The sequence below is a fragment of the Patagioenas fasciata genome, chromosome 2 (genome assembly GCF_037038585.1).
Source record: "Patagioenas fasciata isolate bPatFas1 chromosome 2, bPatFas1.hap1, whole genome shotgun sequence".
Taxonomy (NCBI): Eukaryota; Metazoa; Chordata; class Aves; order Columbiformes; family Columbidae; genus Patagioenas; species Patagioenas fasciata.
In genome coordinates, this window is record NC_092521.1 from 169,035,444 (window position 1) to 169,050,823 (window position 15,380).

Here is a 15,380-nt window from a genome sequence, read left to right on the forward strand (position 1 = left end):
CAGACATCAGCCCCCAGTTGTACCACTAAGCTGGTTATTTGCTACTAAAGCTCAGCACAGTTTGGGGAGATGGGGGTGCAGCCCATGTCCCACACAGCCCCCCAGGAGCTCAAACCTGGGGGGTGAGATACAAGATTTGGTAAATGGCCATTTCTGATCTAGCATTGCATCACCTTCCCATGCAAGGGCTGCAGCTGTGAGGGAAACCAGCAAAACAGGGTTTATTTTTGTTTTCTTTTTAAAGAGAAAGTGTTCCGAGTTTATCCTTCCAGTTCACACGACCATTTACAGCAGGTTTAAGAAACAGTGTAAAAAAACCCAGAAGTTAAAATTCCACATAAGGCACCTCCACTTCAGTATTTTTTGACACGGGCAGAAGCAGCTCGGGGGTTCCTGGCACACAGAGCCCCGCAACGCGGCTGTTTGGGGGCAGCGGGGTCGCCGGGTCGGGGGCAGGAGCCGCCGTCCCCCTCCCTGCGGGTTCACACGACATCGCCAGCGGCAGCAAAGCAGCTCCAGGACGGGCACGGTGGTGCCGTGGAAGCACCAGTTCTGCTTCGGGGCTGGGTACAGGGTACAAGGGCACAGGCTCCGGCGCCGCCGGGGAAGCTCTTCCTTCGAAAATGAACTTGATTTCCTTATTTTTCCTGGCAGGTGCTTCTGCTGGTGGGGAAGCGGCCCCAGCAGCAGGAGGGGGTCCAGAACAGCCCCCCGGGACCACAGACGGGGTTCCGCACGCTCTGCTCTGAACACGTTCCACGAGAACACGCAGCCTTGGAAGGAGCAGCTGAGAAACCCGGGCCCAGCTGTGCCAGCCGGTTCCAGCTCACCCAAATTCCCCTCAGGGCCCAGGAGTTCTCCCCGCTGTGAAACACCAAATGCTCTAGAACTAAAGCAGCAGCTAAATGCACATTACTACAAAATAAAGCAATCTACGTTAAGTAAACGAGGCGCACATGGTATCTACATACAACAGGCAGTTTCCCCTCAGACCGGCCCCGTCAAAAGGGTCTCACAACACACCAGCTGAGCGAGGTGGGAACCTCCAGCTGTAACCGTTTCCTATTTTACTTCACCCCTTTAGCTACTATAACACAGAACCCAAGCCGCAGCTGAAAAACACACAACTAAACCTCCCACCCCCAGCAGGCCGCAAGAACAAAGTCTCAGTCCAATCCGGATGATTCAACTGCAGCGGCGTTAGCTTCGTTTGACTGTATTTAAATAAAATAAAGCGTTTTAAAAAATAACAGGCACTAAAACATCCTCCCTGCTCACAGCACGCAGCCCGCGGGTGGCACAGGGCAGCGTCCCCCCCTCCCCGGGCGCTTTGTGGATGTGACAGGGACAAGAAGCCGTTTCCACGAAGCAGCGTGGCCAGATCGATGCCAAGAGCCGCCCCGGCGGGACGGGGGTGCTGGCGTCCCCTGGGCCCAGCGCCGCCGGGCGAGCAGGGACCCCCGAGTGGGACCGCAGCCAGTCCTGGCGAGCCCGGCTCAGCCCTCAGAGCTTCTTGAGGCGACTGTACAGCTCCCGTTTGCTCTTCTCGCCGGCCCAGGTCCGGCTTTTGGTGCGGAACCGTTTCAAGTCCTCCTTGAAGTCCTCGTGGTGCATGGGGCGGTAGCTCTGGGGCTCACAGAAGCTCTGGGGAAACAGAAGCCGGTTTGTTTGGTGTGTCACAGGAGCCGCGATCTCCTTGAGAGTCACCAGCGGAGCCATTCAAACAACCACCACCCCAATAAACAGACCCAGAGCCCCTGCCCTGGGCAGGACTCTCATAGAACCACAGAATCATTTGGTTGGAAAAGCCCCTCAGGATCATGCAGTTCAACCATAACCCACCCCAGCACTGCCCCATGTCCTGAGAACCTCGTGTCCGTCTGTCCAGCCCTCCAGGGATGGTGACTCCAGCACTGCCCTGGGCAGCCTGTTCCAATGCCCCACAGCCCTTTCTGGGGAGAAACAAACCGCTGCTGCACAAACCCCGGCAATATTTGGGATACAGCGACTCCAAAAGCAGTGGCTGGAACCTGAAGGACCTCCAGCCCTCAGCTCTCACTCTGAACTCCCCAGCAGCCATTGATACACAAGCTCAGTCTGTGCAGCATCCGCCGCGAACCGCGCAGATGTGAGGAACGTTTGAGCCTGGGGCCTGGCACAAACGGCACAAAAGCCGGCAGAGCGGCCAGGCCGCTGGTCCCTGCTGCCACCAGCTGGTCCCTGCTGCCACCTTGAGGCCCCTGGTCCTGCCACCTCGGGAGGGACCAGAGACAAAACCTGGGTGTTCTCAGCCGCAGGGCAGCCAAAAACCATCCACACCGACCCCAGGATCCCCCACAGCCGCCCCAGCGCTGGGAGGCACAACGCACCCCTGGGAACCACAGGCAGCCCCACGCCAGGTATCTCATATGGGCTGAAAACACAGCGATCACAGAACAGGCGGGTCGGCGAAGAGAAAACACAAAGCGCGGGGCTGGAGAGGGACTAAGGTGACAGTCGGGGCACAGACGGGATGGGGGGAGAGCAGGAGGGAGAAGCAGCTGGAGAGAGCGAGCTCGGCCACCAAAACGCCAACGCGGCATTCGCCAAGTGACACGAGACACACGGCACTGGGAAGATCTGGGGGCATTGCTGGGTTTCCTTTTCCGAATTGGAGGCTGAAAACTCAAAGCTCGTGTTTTTCAGTGTTGTGTTACGTTTCAGTGCAGCACGAGACTCCGGGTTTGTAGCTGTTACACAGTGATTACCACCCAGCCTCCCTGCCCACCCGGTCCTCGCAGGTCGAGCTGTCCTGAATCAAAGGACATTCTGAACTTGTTCTCAAAGGGCAGAAACCAGTTTTATATTTCTTACTCCTGAGACAAGTGGAAAAACCTTTCAGGTGCAGCAGCAAGAGAGCTACTGCCCCAGTGCGGGACAGCACCAAGAAACAGAGCGGGAAAAGCCACCCCAGGAAAAACACCCCGCTCCAAAGAGATCGAGTGCAAATACATCAGTTATTGATCTGTTGTTTCCTCCCCGAGTGCAAGAGGAGAGTTTAAGAGACCGTGACTTACGCGGCACCGGGAGAAGAAGTCCTTGTAGCCGCCCTTCAGCACGTAGAGCTCGGGGTAGTGCAGGTTGGGGTACTCGTTACCCAGCCGGTCCCGCTCCCGCACGAAGCGGCACCTGGGGCAGGAACGAGCCCGCGGTAAATCTCACATTCAACAGCAACCAAACCAAACAGCTCTGGCCCAAAACTCCCCGTTCCGGGGTCACAGAACCAGGTTCTGCCCGCCGGGGTCGTGCTGACGCCTGCGCTGGCTGCAAAGCCATGGCCAACTGGTTTTCTTTCCCTTTCCATCTCTAGGCATCCCAGCCAAATTCACTCATGTCACGGTTTGTGTCACATACTCAGAGGTGACAACCAACACCTATTTGGGATAAAGCTCACCTCAAGGGGCACGCTAAGCGGTGCCACCCCGAGGGCTTCGCTCCCAGGCAGCACAGCGAGCTGCTGGCGAGGGGAGGACACGGTAACTCACATGCGAGGGCCCCGCTCGGAGGAAAACTCGCAGTGGAACACGATGATCACGCGTTTGTTCTCCGAGGGCTGGATGGGTTTCTTGAGCAGGAACTCCTCCACGTCCTCCTCCATGTGCAGGTTCACGGCGCCCTGTGACGGCAGAGCCCGCGCAGTGAGCGGAGCAGAATGAACCCGTCCATCCACCCTCTCCAGCCACCGGGAACACGACCTCAAAGCCCAGCAGAACATCAGACAGCCCAACACCCACTCCAGGTGGCCAGACCCATTTCAGTTGCCCATTTCAAGAGCCAGAGGTTGTGGCTGGTTGGATTCCCCTTCCCGTCTCATGGCATTTGCGAGGGCTGGGCAGCTGGTTCGGGCAGCAAATTTCAAAATCAACTCTGTTTGGCAAAGCGGTTTGCTCTTTAAAGTCTGTGGTTTAAATTAACTTTAATATTTTAATTTTAGCTGCCCTAGGTATGAGGATGCTGGACAGAGTGTCTTACAGGCTCCTCTGGAACCATTTTATCACACAGGCCAACCCTCCACTGAAAGGAAGCGGAATGTTCCCTCCTTCAAAGGAGAATCACAGAATCATTTGGGTTAGAAAAGCCCCTCGAGATCATAGAGTCCAACCATAACCCACCCTGGCACGGCTCCCTGCCCTGAGAACCTCATGTCCATCTGTCCAACCCTCCAGGGATGGTGACTCCACCACTGCCTGTTCCAGTCCCAGTGGGACACTCGATTGTCTCATCCGTGTCACCTCCCCAGGGCCTCGGACACTGGCTGAAGAGCAGCCCCACGAGGGACGCCAGTTTGCGCCTCCAGACAACTCCACGTGGCTCTTACGGGGCCAACACACCTTGATGTGTCCTCCCTCGTATTCGTACGGGTATCTGCAGTCGATGATCACACACTCCTTGATGAAGCTCGCGAACTTCCCGGTCAGCACAGACACAATCTGAAAAACACAGAGTTTGGGTGGTTGAGATGTTTTTGTGTTGGGTTTGGTTTAATTCCCCCCTCCCCCAGTAAAGGATTTTTCTTACTGGGACACATACCATTTCCGAGTCGATATATTTTAAATCTTGATGTTTCCCATCGACAGTGTGGAATAAATAACCCTAGAAAACAGACAGCATTTAACCAAGAAAATCCCACATGTGAGTGTCCAGCTGTTAATCTCGTAACAGCTGCTTTATTGACAAGAATCTCTTCAGCAAAACTCAAGAGTTAAAACTAAGAATTCCAAAATTCAAGCACAGAATTCCATTTTTTGCTCCTAAGTAATGTAGTAGATCTTTTTGAATAAGCACAAGTGATTTGCGTTGTGTCTCCCCTCGGAAAGGAACCTTCTCACCCACAGTCTCTCCAAATAATTTGAACACGGAGTGTTTGTTAAAGCGCTTTGCTCGGCTGGTTTGAGACATCTCTACCAAGAGAGGCCACTGAAACACTTGAGCTACCACCTGGCCAGTTCAATGGCTCGGGTTACCTTTGAGAAGTCCCCAATCAGGTCTCTCTGGTCACTGTCCAAAATGCTTTCGATCTCTGCGGTGCAGGATTGCGTCTTCACCATTTTCAGACTCTGGGGGAACAGAGGATGGAGATCAGTGCCGAGTGCTGACAGTGGGCAGATCCTCTCCCAAAACCTAGCAGAAAACTCCAGAATCCACTCTGAATCCCTGATCTGCGACCCCTCAGCTTCCCCTTTGGATTAGGCCAAAACTCAGGCTCAAGACTACGCAACTCCTGCACCAGCAACCCCAGCCACTACACAGGGAAAAGACAGTTTTCCTGGGTCAGCAATTCACCTCAAAAAGCTCCCTCTCATTAACTAGACCCCTATATTAGATCCTCTCCTAATTAACGCTCCATCACACCATCAGGGGCCCAGGCACCCACCGTTGAGTCCTCGGCGGGCACCCCGGGCAGGCTTTTCCTCTTCTTGCTCTTCCCCGGCGAATCCTCCTCCTGGGACCTCTCCATCCTCTTCTGGGTGGTTCTTCCCACGGCGCTGGGCACAGAGGAGGAGCCGAACAGCCGGCAGCGTTTGGCCTGCGAGGAGGGAGAGATGTCAAGAGCTGCCCAGCGAAGGTTTGGATTAGAAACCAAGCAAACCTCAGATCACTTTGCTTTGCAGAAGATGCTGCCGCTGCGCAGCACGAGCAGGATGTCGAGGTCACCCAAACCCAGGATCTGCATTTCCAGCCATATTCTATTCTTGCTGCACGGACTAAGCAACACAAAGTGCTAATTTATACCAATTAGCAGACAATCTATCAGCAGATTACAGAGATTTTTGCTGGGCTCTAAACTCCCTTCACAGTCTATTGTCAGAAGATTGAGCTACAGGCACCCCATGGGAGTCTGTGGGACACACATTCAAGATACATCAAGAAGTGTCTGATAAGGGAAGCCACAATCTTCTTGCATTTATGAAGGGATTCCATAAAAAGAAAGTTAATACCTTTATATACATGCACACACTGAGCATTGTTCCACCCTGACAAAGTTTTCCAGGTAAACAGACACCAGAACACAGAAGGGGTTTGTGCCAGATGTTGTTTTGGTGCTGTTTTCAGGAATCGGGGATCAGAGACAGTGAGGTCGCTTGTCCCGCAGGGAAAGGGCTGTGGAGCACAGTCCCGCCTCTGCTCTGCTGTGCTCGCCGAACACTCACCCGATTGTCCGTCCTCCTCATGACCAGCGGCGCGGTCCAGAGGCTCGACACGTCGGATGGCACCTCCTCGTCGTTCTGAGGAGAGAATAAAGCTCATTCTCATCTGTTTCAGCAGGGGTTGGAAACGCAGCTGGGAAAACACTCCCCTTGAACTCAGCCCTCAGAGCAGGTTTAGGAATTTAGCACAGCCACTAGTCCAGTTCTCAATGAAATAATGGAACCAAGTCCAGACATATTGGAGAAGGTAAGTCCTATCAGCTCACTGATTGATTGACAATGATGTTCCTCCAAAGCTTTAAGCATTTCAAATTCAGTTAGAAACAGTCTTCTGTTTAAGTGGCTCCACAGCAAATGGCACCTGTAGCTCTTTCAGCAAGTTCCTAAAGGAAAACGCCAACTGTCCAAGTAACTCTCTCCAGTAACGCAGCTCCCGTCTGCCAACGGGAACGGCAGCGACTCTTAAGCTGCTGTTCACACCCCGAGTAAATCCCGGTGTCCGTGCTGGGAGTGAGCACGTGTACGACAGAGACACGGGGATGCGGGAGCTGAGAAAGATGGTGAGAACACATCTGCTTGGATTCCCCGCTTTTTGCAGCTTGATTTACCACCCTGCCTTCTGCTGGCACAGACCTGCGCCACAGACACACCGCCAGCAGACTAACATTAGACAGACCTGATTTGGGGATGTTTAGCATATTTCCTTTGTACGTACCTTCAAATCTTGCTCATCTAACAGCTCCAGGAACCCATCGTCATCTTCGCTTTCGGAGGAAGGCAGAGAGGACTGCGGCAGGAAGGCTGGCCTGGAGTTCTCCTGCTTCCCCATGGGAGACTGTGACAGGACAGTGAATTTTCATAAGAGTTAATTTTAACATTCTTGTTTCCTGCGGACACTGTAACCCCAGAGCCGATGCCATGCAGCTCAAAACACAGCGCTTGTCCCACCACCTCCAATACACCAACCATCAAACCCCACATTCCAGCACTTCTGGATCCCTCCAGCAGCAGAGCCTCGTTAGCCTCGTTAAGCAATAACCCTCTTCTCTGGAAGAGCCACCCAGCCAAGGTGCAAAGGAGAGAAACAGGTGGTGACAACAGGGTTGTGAACGAACATAAACTCCACAGCTGCTAGGCACAAGATGCAAGGACTAACAGACTAAAGGAGTGGAGACAAGACTTATTTCCCCCAGCTCTGTTTGGGAGCATCACGTTCTTTCAGCTGCTTTTTCTAAGCAACAGAACACGAACAAGCTAATATTTTCTTCCTGCGTGTTGTATCTGGACATGAGATTCAGCTGCATCTACACAGTTGGCTCCATGGCTCCAAATGCATCTGCCTCGATATAAATATCTACTTTATTGATAGGGAAAACAATTACAAACTAAATTTCTTTCTTCCACACTCCCTTGGCTTAGTGCAGCACCTCAGCTCTGCCGTGACTTGCCTGGCACACAACGATCCACGTTTCCACCCTCTGGCCACCAAATGTGAGGGGTTGGCAGACAGGCCAATTTTCCTTTTTGGTGAGCAGTGGTGATTAACAAGGCCTTTTTGCTCCCACGCAGCAGGTATGCACAGGATGAGGTGAGAATGAGTTGCAAAGAAGAGGGCTGGACTTACCGTGGGAGCTGGAGATGAATTCCGCAGCGGCCCAGGAGCACCTTTGTCACGGACATGCACGGAACTGCGAGAAGCTGGTTTGGTTGGCTTCTTAAACTCAAAAGATTCCTGAATTTAAAAAGAGAAAAGCGATCATTTTACCAAAATGACAAACAGCGTAAGCTGCTAGGACCATTTTATCCCTTTAGGTTTTTTAAAACTACCTGATGTTTTGGATTTAATTTCCCTGTCACCACCAGGAATAATCTGAATCAAATATTTTCAAATTAAAGATGCTGCAACAGTGATTCATTTAGCAACATCGAGCTTTTATCCTCTTGTTATCACCTACAGGCTGAGGGCTTTTTTATTTCTTTGGTCAGCCAGCTTCTCGGTAAAACGCATCAGTTGTAAAGGCAGCTGAGCCCGCTGCCACCTGCTGTTCTGCAGAGCCCTGGCACCACCCTACTGAGGGCATTTCCAGCAGCAAAGCCTCTCAGGCCAAGCTGGCAAAAGGGAGTTTGTGCCGCAAGGAGCCAGGGCTCCCCGCGCCAGCAGTGGGAAGGGATGAGGTGATTTATCTCAAGAGTTTTCTGGAGACACCCCTCACAGCTCCCTAAAGCTGGCGGTGAGGACACAGCTCCCCGTACCGCAGCCTGAAATGACTCAGGGGCAGCAGCACAAAGCAGCGTGGTCTTCTGGATTTTTATTAACCTATCATCAGTTTGCGGTTGCTATAATTGGTGCTGTTGCCAAGATAATCCACACCAAATGTTATTGTGTCCGAAGGACGGCCCAGCAGAGGGTAAAGACGCCTTTCCCACCCGCCGGAGGGGTGTGCGCCGCGCAGACACTCACGTTCTCCTTGTTCTCCTCTGGTTCCAAGAGCTGAAAAGCGTCCCCGTCCAGCAAGTTGGAATGGTTTCTCTTCAGAGCGGGGCTGGACCCCAGGAGGCTTTGCTACGGCGAGCAGAGAAAAACGCCGGTTCAGGATTGTGCAATACGGTCTTTGTGCAGCATTTTAAGCAAGAAATGAGTGAATAAAGACTGTAAGGTCTCTGGTGCAAATTACATGCAGGAGTCTTTACTGCTGACACCTCAGTACAGGTACCAAAACACTTCTGCCACATTAGCAACAAAGCCACGTCACGGTAATTTCACCCCAACATGAGTGAGATTTCAAGTTTACAAGCTGTAATCTTGACAGCTTTCATTAGGTAGCACAGTAGCTGTTCTTGAAGCCAGCAAATTAACGAGTTATGGAATGTATCCAACTAAAAACACTTAACATGCTAAATCCTTTACCATTTATACCACACCAACAGCACCCCCACTTACCGGCAGTGAATGGATTCTTCTGAAAGGCATTCGCAGGCTACAACGAAAAAGAACCAAGATTTATTTCAGTAGTTTGTTTTCAAAGACAGTAACACGAGGAAAAATCACTTTGTTTCCCCCCAGTAAAACTCCGCAAGCTACAACAGTCGCTGACAGAGAAGCTAAAACAGAATTATACTCACTTCAGCCTGCTGGATTCAAGAATTGCTTTCTCAAACCTAAAAGCAAGCGAGATGCCCCCCAGTTAGCACCAAAGGGTAACACACTGAAAATCAACCTGTATTAAGTCATGGAGTGCTATGCTAAGCAGAAGCCAACATTTTTCTTGATGACACTCAGCCCTTCTCCCCTCCCTTCACCAATTCTCTCCAGCATCATTTAGGCCAGAAGGTGGGTTGAAGGAAGAAAAGCTCAGTAAATCAGAGACCGGGGCACCTGTCCCCCATCCCTGGGGACAGAACATGAGAAGAAAAGTAATCTAATTGAGAGTGGCAAATTCAGAGCTCAGAGCAACCGCTTGCCATCAGTTACAGCACCCACAAGCATAAATTATAATTTAAGCGTTGAGTGAAAACTACAGCTTCCATGCAAGCGCGTGCAGCCTCAGGCTGCTGAGGCGCCAGTGTCGTGCTCAGCGTCTGGTTACAACGTGTTAACTCAGACCCAGCGCTCATTAAGCGCTCTGGGACACAAACGAGACGGAGCCTCGCATCTCAGGCTGCAGAGCACACACTTTTAGGAGAGGTTTGGGAGAGAAGAGCTTGATGCATGCACACTGGACAAGGAAAAGCCAAATGAAGCTGCTCGTGAGCTCATGTTAGTGCAAAACGCCCAGGTCGGGCTTAGAATATGGTTACATACGCTTCCTCCATGATATCATTCGAGGCCGCGGTTCCGGGTGAATCCAAAGCACAACCTGCAGAGGAGAGATGGCGTTTTCTACTGAGCAGGAACCAGGAAACGCGAAGCATTAGACACTGGTACAGGTTTCCTCAAAGACCCCAAGCTCAGACGGGGAACTAATGCAGAAAGCCCCGTTTGCAGCCTCACCTCAGTGCAGGGGGAAATACCAGTCACAGTACTCCATACCGCTGGGTTTGGCCACAGATAACCCAGTGTTAGTGATTGGGGAAACAGGAGTAATTCAAAAAGCAGCCCCAGCCCTGCATATGTCACCTAGAACAGAGTGCTGCCACAGAACATGGAACACCCCAGACTTATTTATTCCCTCATACACACATCTTAACAAACAACTCAGTCCTCTAGGGCTTTTTAAGCCGTGTGTTTAGTTGCACCTCTTTATGGGAAGAAATTCTGGGCTGGTTCCCAAAAAAAAGTAGTCAAAAGGCCCTTCTTAATGCATGCTAGCAATGGGAAATAGCAGCAAGCGCTTCATAAGCGCAAACCACGCAAAACATCCCAGCGACAGAGCATTTAAGCACAGTTGGATGGGAAGGTGACTTAAACGCAGCTTCCCGAGGGGTTTGTATCGTGATGGGCTTCCAGAGACCCGCTGCACCATCAGGACTTGCTGCTGCTCCAGGGACTGCGATCTAAACCAACTACAAAGAATGAATTTGACTAACGTGAGGGTAGCGGTCTCAGCAGAGCAGAAACCTTAATCCCGAGTGGTTTGGAAGCACTGAACATCTGCTTTGGAAAAAAGAAAAAAAGGAAAAAAGCCGAGAAGAAAGCAGAGCTTCAGCAAGCTCAGTTACTGTATCCTGCTCTGTTGTTTGCAAGATATGTTTTGTGGGTAATAGCTTATTTCGTTTGCACTGATAAAACATCTCATCAGGAAAAAAAATAGGCAGCAGGACTAAAAGATGCAGCTTCTCAGGTTTCAGGTAAATAAGCAGCTCGTGTTAACAAAATAAAAGCGCACACAAAAACCCCAAACCACAAGATAAACCCTGCTCAAGAGCCCGGGTCTGAGCGGGATAGCACAGGTCAGGGTTACGGAGAGAAACCACACGCTGCCAACTCGCTGTCATCAAAGTCATCACCCTCCACGGGGCAGAAACACAAACCGGGGCCATTGGGAGCTGAACGCAGATACACAGCGGACCCCGACAGTGAGGAAACAACCGTTGTCTCCCGGTTCTTCAGCCCACAGCCCCAACACTTCTAGAGCCGTCACCTGCAGCCGGCTCTGCGCAGGGAGGGCGACCCAGCCCGACAAGGTGCTGCCCCTCCAGACAGAGCAGAACCCCAAGGCAATCAGAAAACAGCGGCGATAAACACAGACAGGGGGGCAAAACCAGTTTTTCCTCCCTGTTAGCTCAACTGCCAACATATCTCGGAACAATTAAAGCAAAAAAACCACCCCACGCACCACCCAAAACAGAAGTTCTTCAAGCGATGGTTTGCCTGCCTGCTTTCTGGAGCTAAGGGTGAGAAGCGGCTGCAGGGATCATAGGTGGGAAACGCTGGTTCTCTGCCCCACCTGAAAGCTGCTTGCAGGGGAAGCAGTGTAAAGATACAGTGCTTTTCCTTCCTCGCTCGTTATCTATTAATTGAGAAAGCCGTACCTGAGTCTGTGGATTCCGACGACACTGTTCTCTGTAAACCATTCGCATTCTTGTTTTCCAGGTCTTGCTCGGCGTTCTCACTCTGACTGTAAAGGAAATCAGAAGTTTGGTTTAAAAGCTCATTGAAGTGAGAAATACAAAAGAGGAGTGTGCGGATGCAAACGTATGGCATACGGCATCATAACCTGAAATCTTTAAAAGCAGCTGAGTGCAAGGAGCGCAGCTTGGCCACCCCAAACACTGTGCTCCCCTGTGCTCTGTGCAGACACCACCGCGCTTACAAACACTTTCCCACCTTACACCCACAGCGGCGCCACCCTGGTTTGTTTTGTTTCAAGCCTCTACATGCGCTGCTGATAATATTAGGAGTTAGATTTCCAAAAGAGACACAGGGAGAGTGTCATTTCAGACAATAACTCTCCTGGTCGCCCTTCTGGTCACCTCACAAACTATCAGGCTTTTCTCGTGACACACCAACTGCAAGGGCCTTTTGGAAATGATGGTTTAGAGTCTGTTCTGAGCTTCTGCCTTCACAAATGAACACCCTAATGCAACAGAACGACCTCTAGCACTGAAAACTATTTAAATGTGCAATAGGTTATTGGTGCCTGGAAGCCCATTAGCACCTCCCAAAGCGTTCTATTGTCCTTCTGGGACCGCAACCCTTTTGGCATCCACCCATTTAGTTATCATTTTGCATAGAAAAACTACCAAGCTTCCAACTCATCTTTATAAGTAGTTAGCGCTCAAATTTTGTATTCTCAACCAAACAAGTTCTTTTCTGCTCATGTAACCACCAGAGCAGGTAAATTGTTCTGTAGGTGAAGGGCTGGAGGGATGCGGAGCAGCCCCGGTCCCAACGGAGCACAGGGAACTCCAGGTTCTCCCCAGCCACATCACACACACGCTGTTCCATACAGAGTTAAGCAAATTGCTCGTAGCCTTACCCTGCATCACCTTCCATACGGGAAAAGCTACTTCGCTGTGGCTCCACCATCACGTGGGTTAATTAAAAAAAAAAAAGGCACCAAAAATCGCCCCAAAACCAGAAAAACGGACACGGAGGGGATTAGTGTGACTCGTTTACAAGAATTTCAGGAATCTGAAGGAGGCAAGGATCATAAAGACAGCAAGTGATTACAGAAATTAGGATGATATCAAGAGCAAACAAAGGGCAAATACCAGGAAGGCCAAGAGGGCCAGGGCGAAACAGAAGCCACGCAAGGGATAAACTGTGGAAGTTACTGTGGGAGTAACAGGATGAAGGAATTAGGGACTAATAACAGCAAAACTGGGCCAGCCGCACGGTTATGGGGGGAGAGGAGCGGCAGAGCCCAAGATTGTGCCGTTTTCCATCTGTGAAATGGTAACGAGGGCTGTGCATGGAGAGCAAGGAGCTGAGATGATGGGGGATGGACAGACACAAAAGTACCAGCGCCAATTTGGGAGGGAAGGGAAAGCACCCACGCTGGGTGCCCAGGGGAACACGGGGGCACATGGAGGGACGGGGAAGGGGGCCCAGGAAACACCACTACACATGGGCAGGTGCTCAGTGGGGCAGGGATGGCCCAGATTTGGGGCTACTTAGGGAGAAAAGGGGATATTTAGGGGGTGGAGGGAAGGGGGGAGCTCCACAGGGCCGGAGGCAGGAAAGGGGGGGGTTGAAGGAATTGTGGAGGCCTCGAGTTTGCATCATGGGGGGTGCGGGGAGAATCAGCTCCTGGAGGCCTCGTTTTTTTTTTTGGGGGGGAGGGTGAGGATAAGAGACCCTGAGGCCTCAGTTTGAACGGGGGGGGGTTGGGAGGAGAGAATGGGGCTGAGCCCCTCAGGCCTCACTGCTTAGGGAGAGGGGGGCGAAGAGAGCAGACCCCCAGGGATCCTCCGTTTGGGGCTGGGGGGAAGGAGACGAGACCCACGAGGCCTCGGGTTGGTTTTGGGGGTGGGGGGAGGTGAGGTGGCTTCTGAAAGCGGGGAGGAGGTATAAGAACCCCTTGAGGGCTCGGGGAGGGGGAAAATAGGAGAAAAGTTCCTCAATGTAGGAAGGGACTTGCGTGGGTTTTTTAATTAAATGGGGGGAGAAGAGCTGCCCCGGACCTCCGGGCCCGCAAGGGGGGGAAAAGGCCCTTGAGGCCTCGCATGGCGGGAGGTGGGGGGGGGTCCCCTCGGTCTCGCTTCGGCTCCGGGAGGAAAAAAGGGGGAAAATAGGCCCTTGAGGCCTCGCTGCGGCAGAGACCCTCAGTTTGGGGGTGGGGGGGAAGGTGCCCGCGCTTTGACTGACCCGCGTCCCAGCTGCTCCATGGTGAGGCGGAGGTCGGAAACCGGCGAGAGGTCGGCGGGGAAGAGAGACTTGACCACGGCGGGAGAAGCGGGAGAAGCCGGGGAGAGAAGCAGGAGCCGGCGGCGCCGAGAACCGCCTGGTGCGCGTTCCATGGCTCAGCCCGCTGCCGCCCGCCTGTCAGTGCGGCCCGCACTGCTTTGACCCCCGCCGCTACCCGTCGCCCGCTCCAAAGCTGGCGCCAAACTTCCCCCCGACCAATCACAACCCGGCTCTGCGCGACGTTGGAAGGGGGCGGGTGTTTTTTCTCAAATCCCCCCACCCACCGCGCTCGTTTTGTCCAGTAGGAACGGGCGGCGGGCGCCTCGCCCCGCCTCCAACCGCTGCTTGGCGTCGCTCCTGTCCAATAGAGAAGCCAGACAATTAGGAACCTCCAGCAACCCGAGCGGCAAAAGGGAGACTACATTTCCCAGCATGCAACGCGAAGGCGGGCAACGAATGAAACTCCTTGTTGTCTTCCGCGTTGCATGCTGGGAAGTGTAGTCCCGGAGCTGCGCCCCTCGCCGCCGCATCCCCTCGGGTGGGCCTCCCCCGCGCCCCGCCTGAGGGAAAAGCGCTGAAAAGGGGAAGGATGAGGGGAAAAACGGCATTAACTCAGTGGGTAACTGGACCCCTGTGAGCCAAGGACCCCTTCTCACATAATTGCTCCTCAAACGAGGTCTTTGTGAGAGCAATAAACGAGCGGCACCACTGGGGAAGCGGCAGCCGCTCTCGTGAGCGGTGATTGAGCGGCGGTGCGGAAATCAGGAGCCAGCGTGTGTGTCCCCAGCACGGACACTGGGTTTGTGGAGCGGTGGCACTGGTGTAGCTGGGAGAAGAGCGATGTGGACGCACAGCACACTCCAGAAAGCAGGAGCCGCCAGGCTGCCCCAAGCACCTCTGCACTCTTTATCTACCCGCAACAGACTGATGTTTATCCAGGTGCTGCTATTTGCCTTAAAAACAGACACATGCCCAGCTTTTCAGAGCACCCGTTGCCTCTTCTTGCCTCTTCCCCTCCCTGAACATCTGCCTTTCCAGTGACAGTTTTTAACAGCTTTACCTGAGCAGTTACCGCCATTAGCAGCTCTGGGGCTCCAGCCTGAGCTCCTGGGTGCCACAGAATCCCAGAGTGTCAGGGGTTGAAGGGCCCTGGAGAGCTCATCCAGTGCAATCCCCCTGGAGCAGGAACACCCAGCTGAGGTTCCACAGGAAGGGGTCCAGGCGGGTTTGAATGTCTGCAGAGAAGGAGACTCCACAACCTCCCTGGGCAGCCTGGGCCAGGCTCTGACACCCTCACCCCCAACAAGTTGCTTCTCCTCTTGCAGTGGAACCTCCTGTGTTCCAGTTTGCACCCATTGCCCCTTGTCCTGTCACTGGTTGTCACCCAGAAGAGCCTGGCTCCA

General features: G+C 52.8%; 1 protein-coding gene across 2 annotated transcripts; it reads right to left on the reverse strand.

Moving 5' to 3' along the window:
• Positions 1-204: 204 nt before the first annotated feature.
• CDC25A (cell division cycle 25A) lies at positions 205-14,154 on the reverse strand. 2 transcript variants are annotated; one of them, XM_065831710.2, is made up of 16 exons: positions 13,939-14,154; positions 11,661-11,746; positions 9,991-10,045; positions 9,312-9,347; positions 9,130-9,166; positions 8,650-8,751; positions 7,813-7,920; positions 6,904-7,023; positions 6,192-6,266; positions 5,414-5,566; positions 5,004-5,096; positions 4,570-4,632; positions 4,371-4,469; positions 3,525-3,655; positions 3,057-3,168; positions 205-1,644 (listed from the first exon to the last, which is right to left on the reverse strand). In XM_065831710.2, exons 1-16 carry the CDS (start codon positions 14,088-14,090, stop codon positions 1,504-1,506), a joined length of 1,563 nt encoding a protein of 520 aa, XP_065687782.1. In that variant the 5' UTR covers positions 14,091-14,154; the 3' UTR covers positions 205-1,503. The 2 variants fall into 2 exon arrangements, with proteins under 2 accessions (XP_065687782.1, XP_071661571.1); XM_071805470.1 differs by lacking the exon at positions 13,939-14,154 and adding an exon at positions 12,608-12,824.
• Between the last annotated feature and the right edge of the window lie 1,226 nt (positions 14,155-15,380).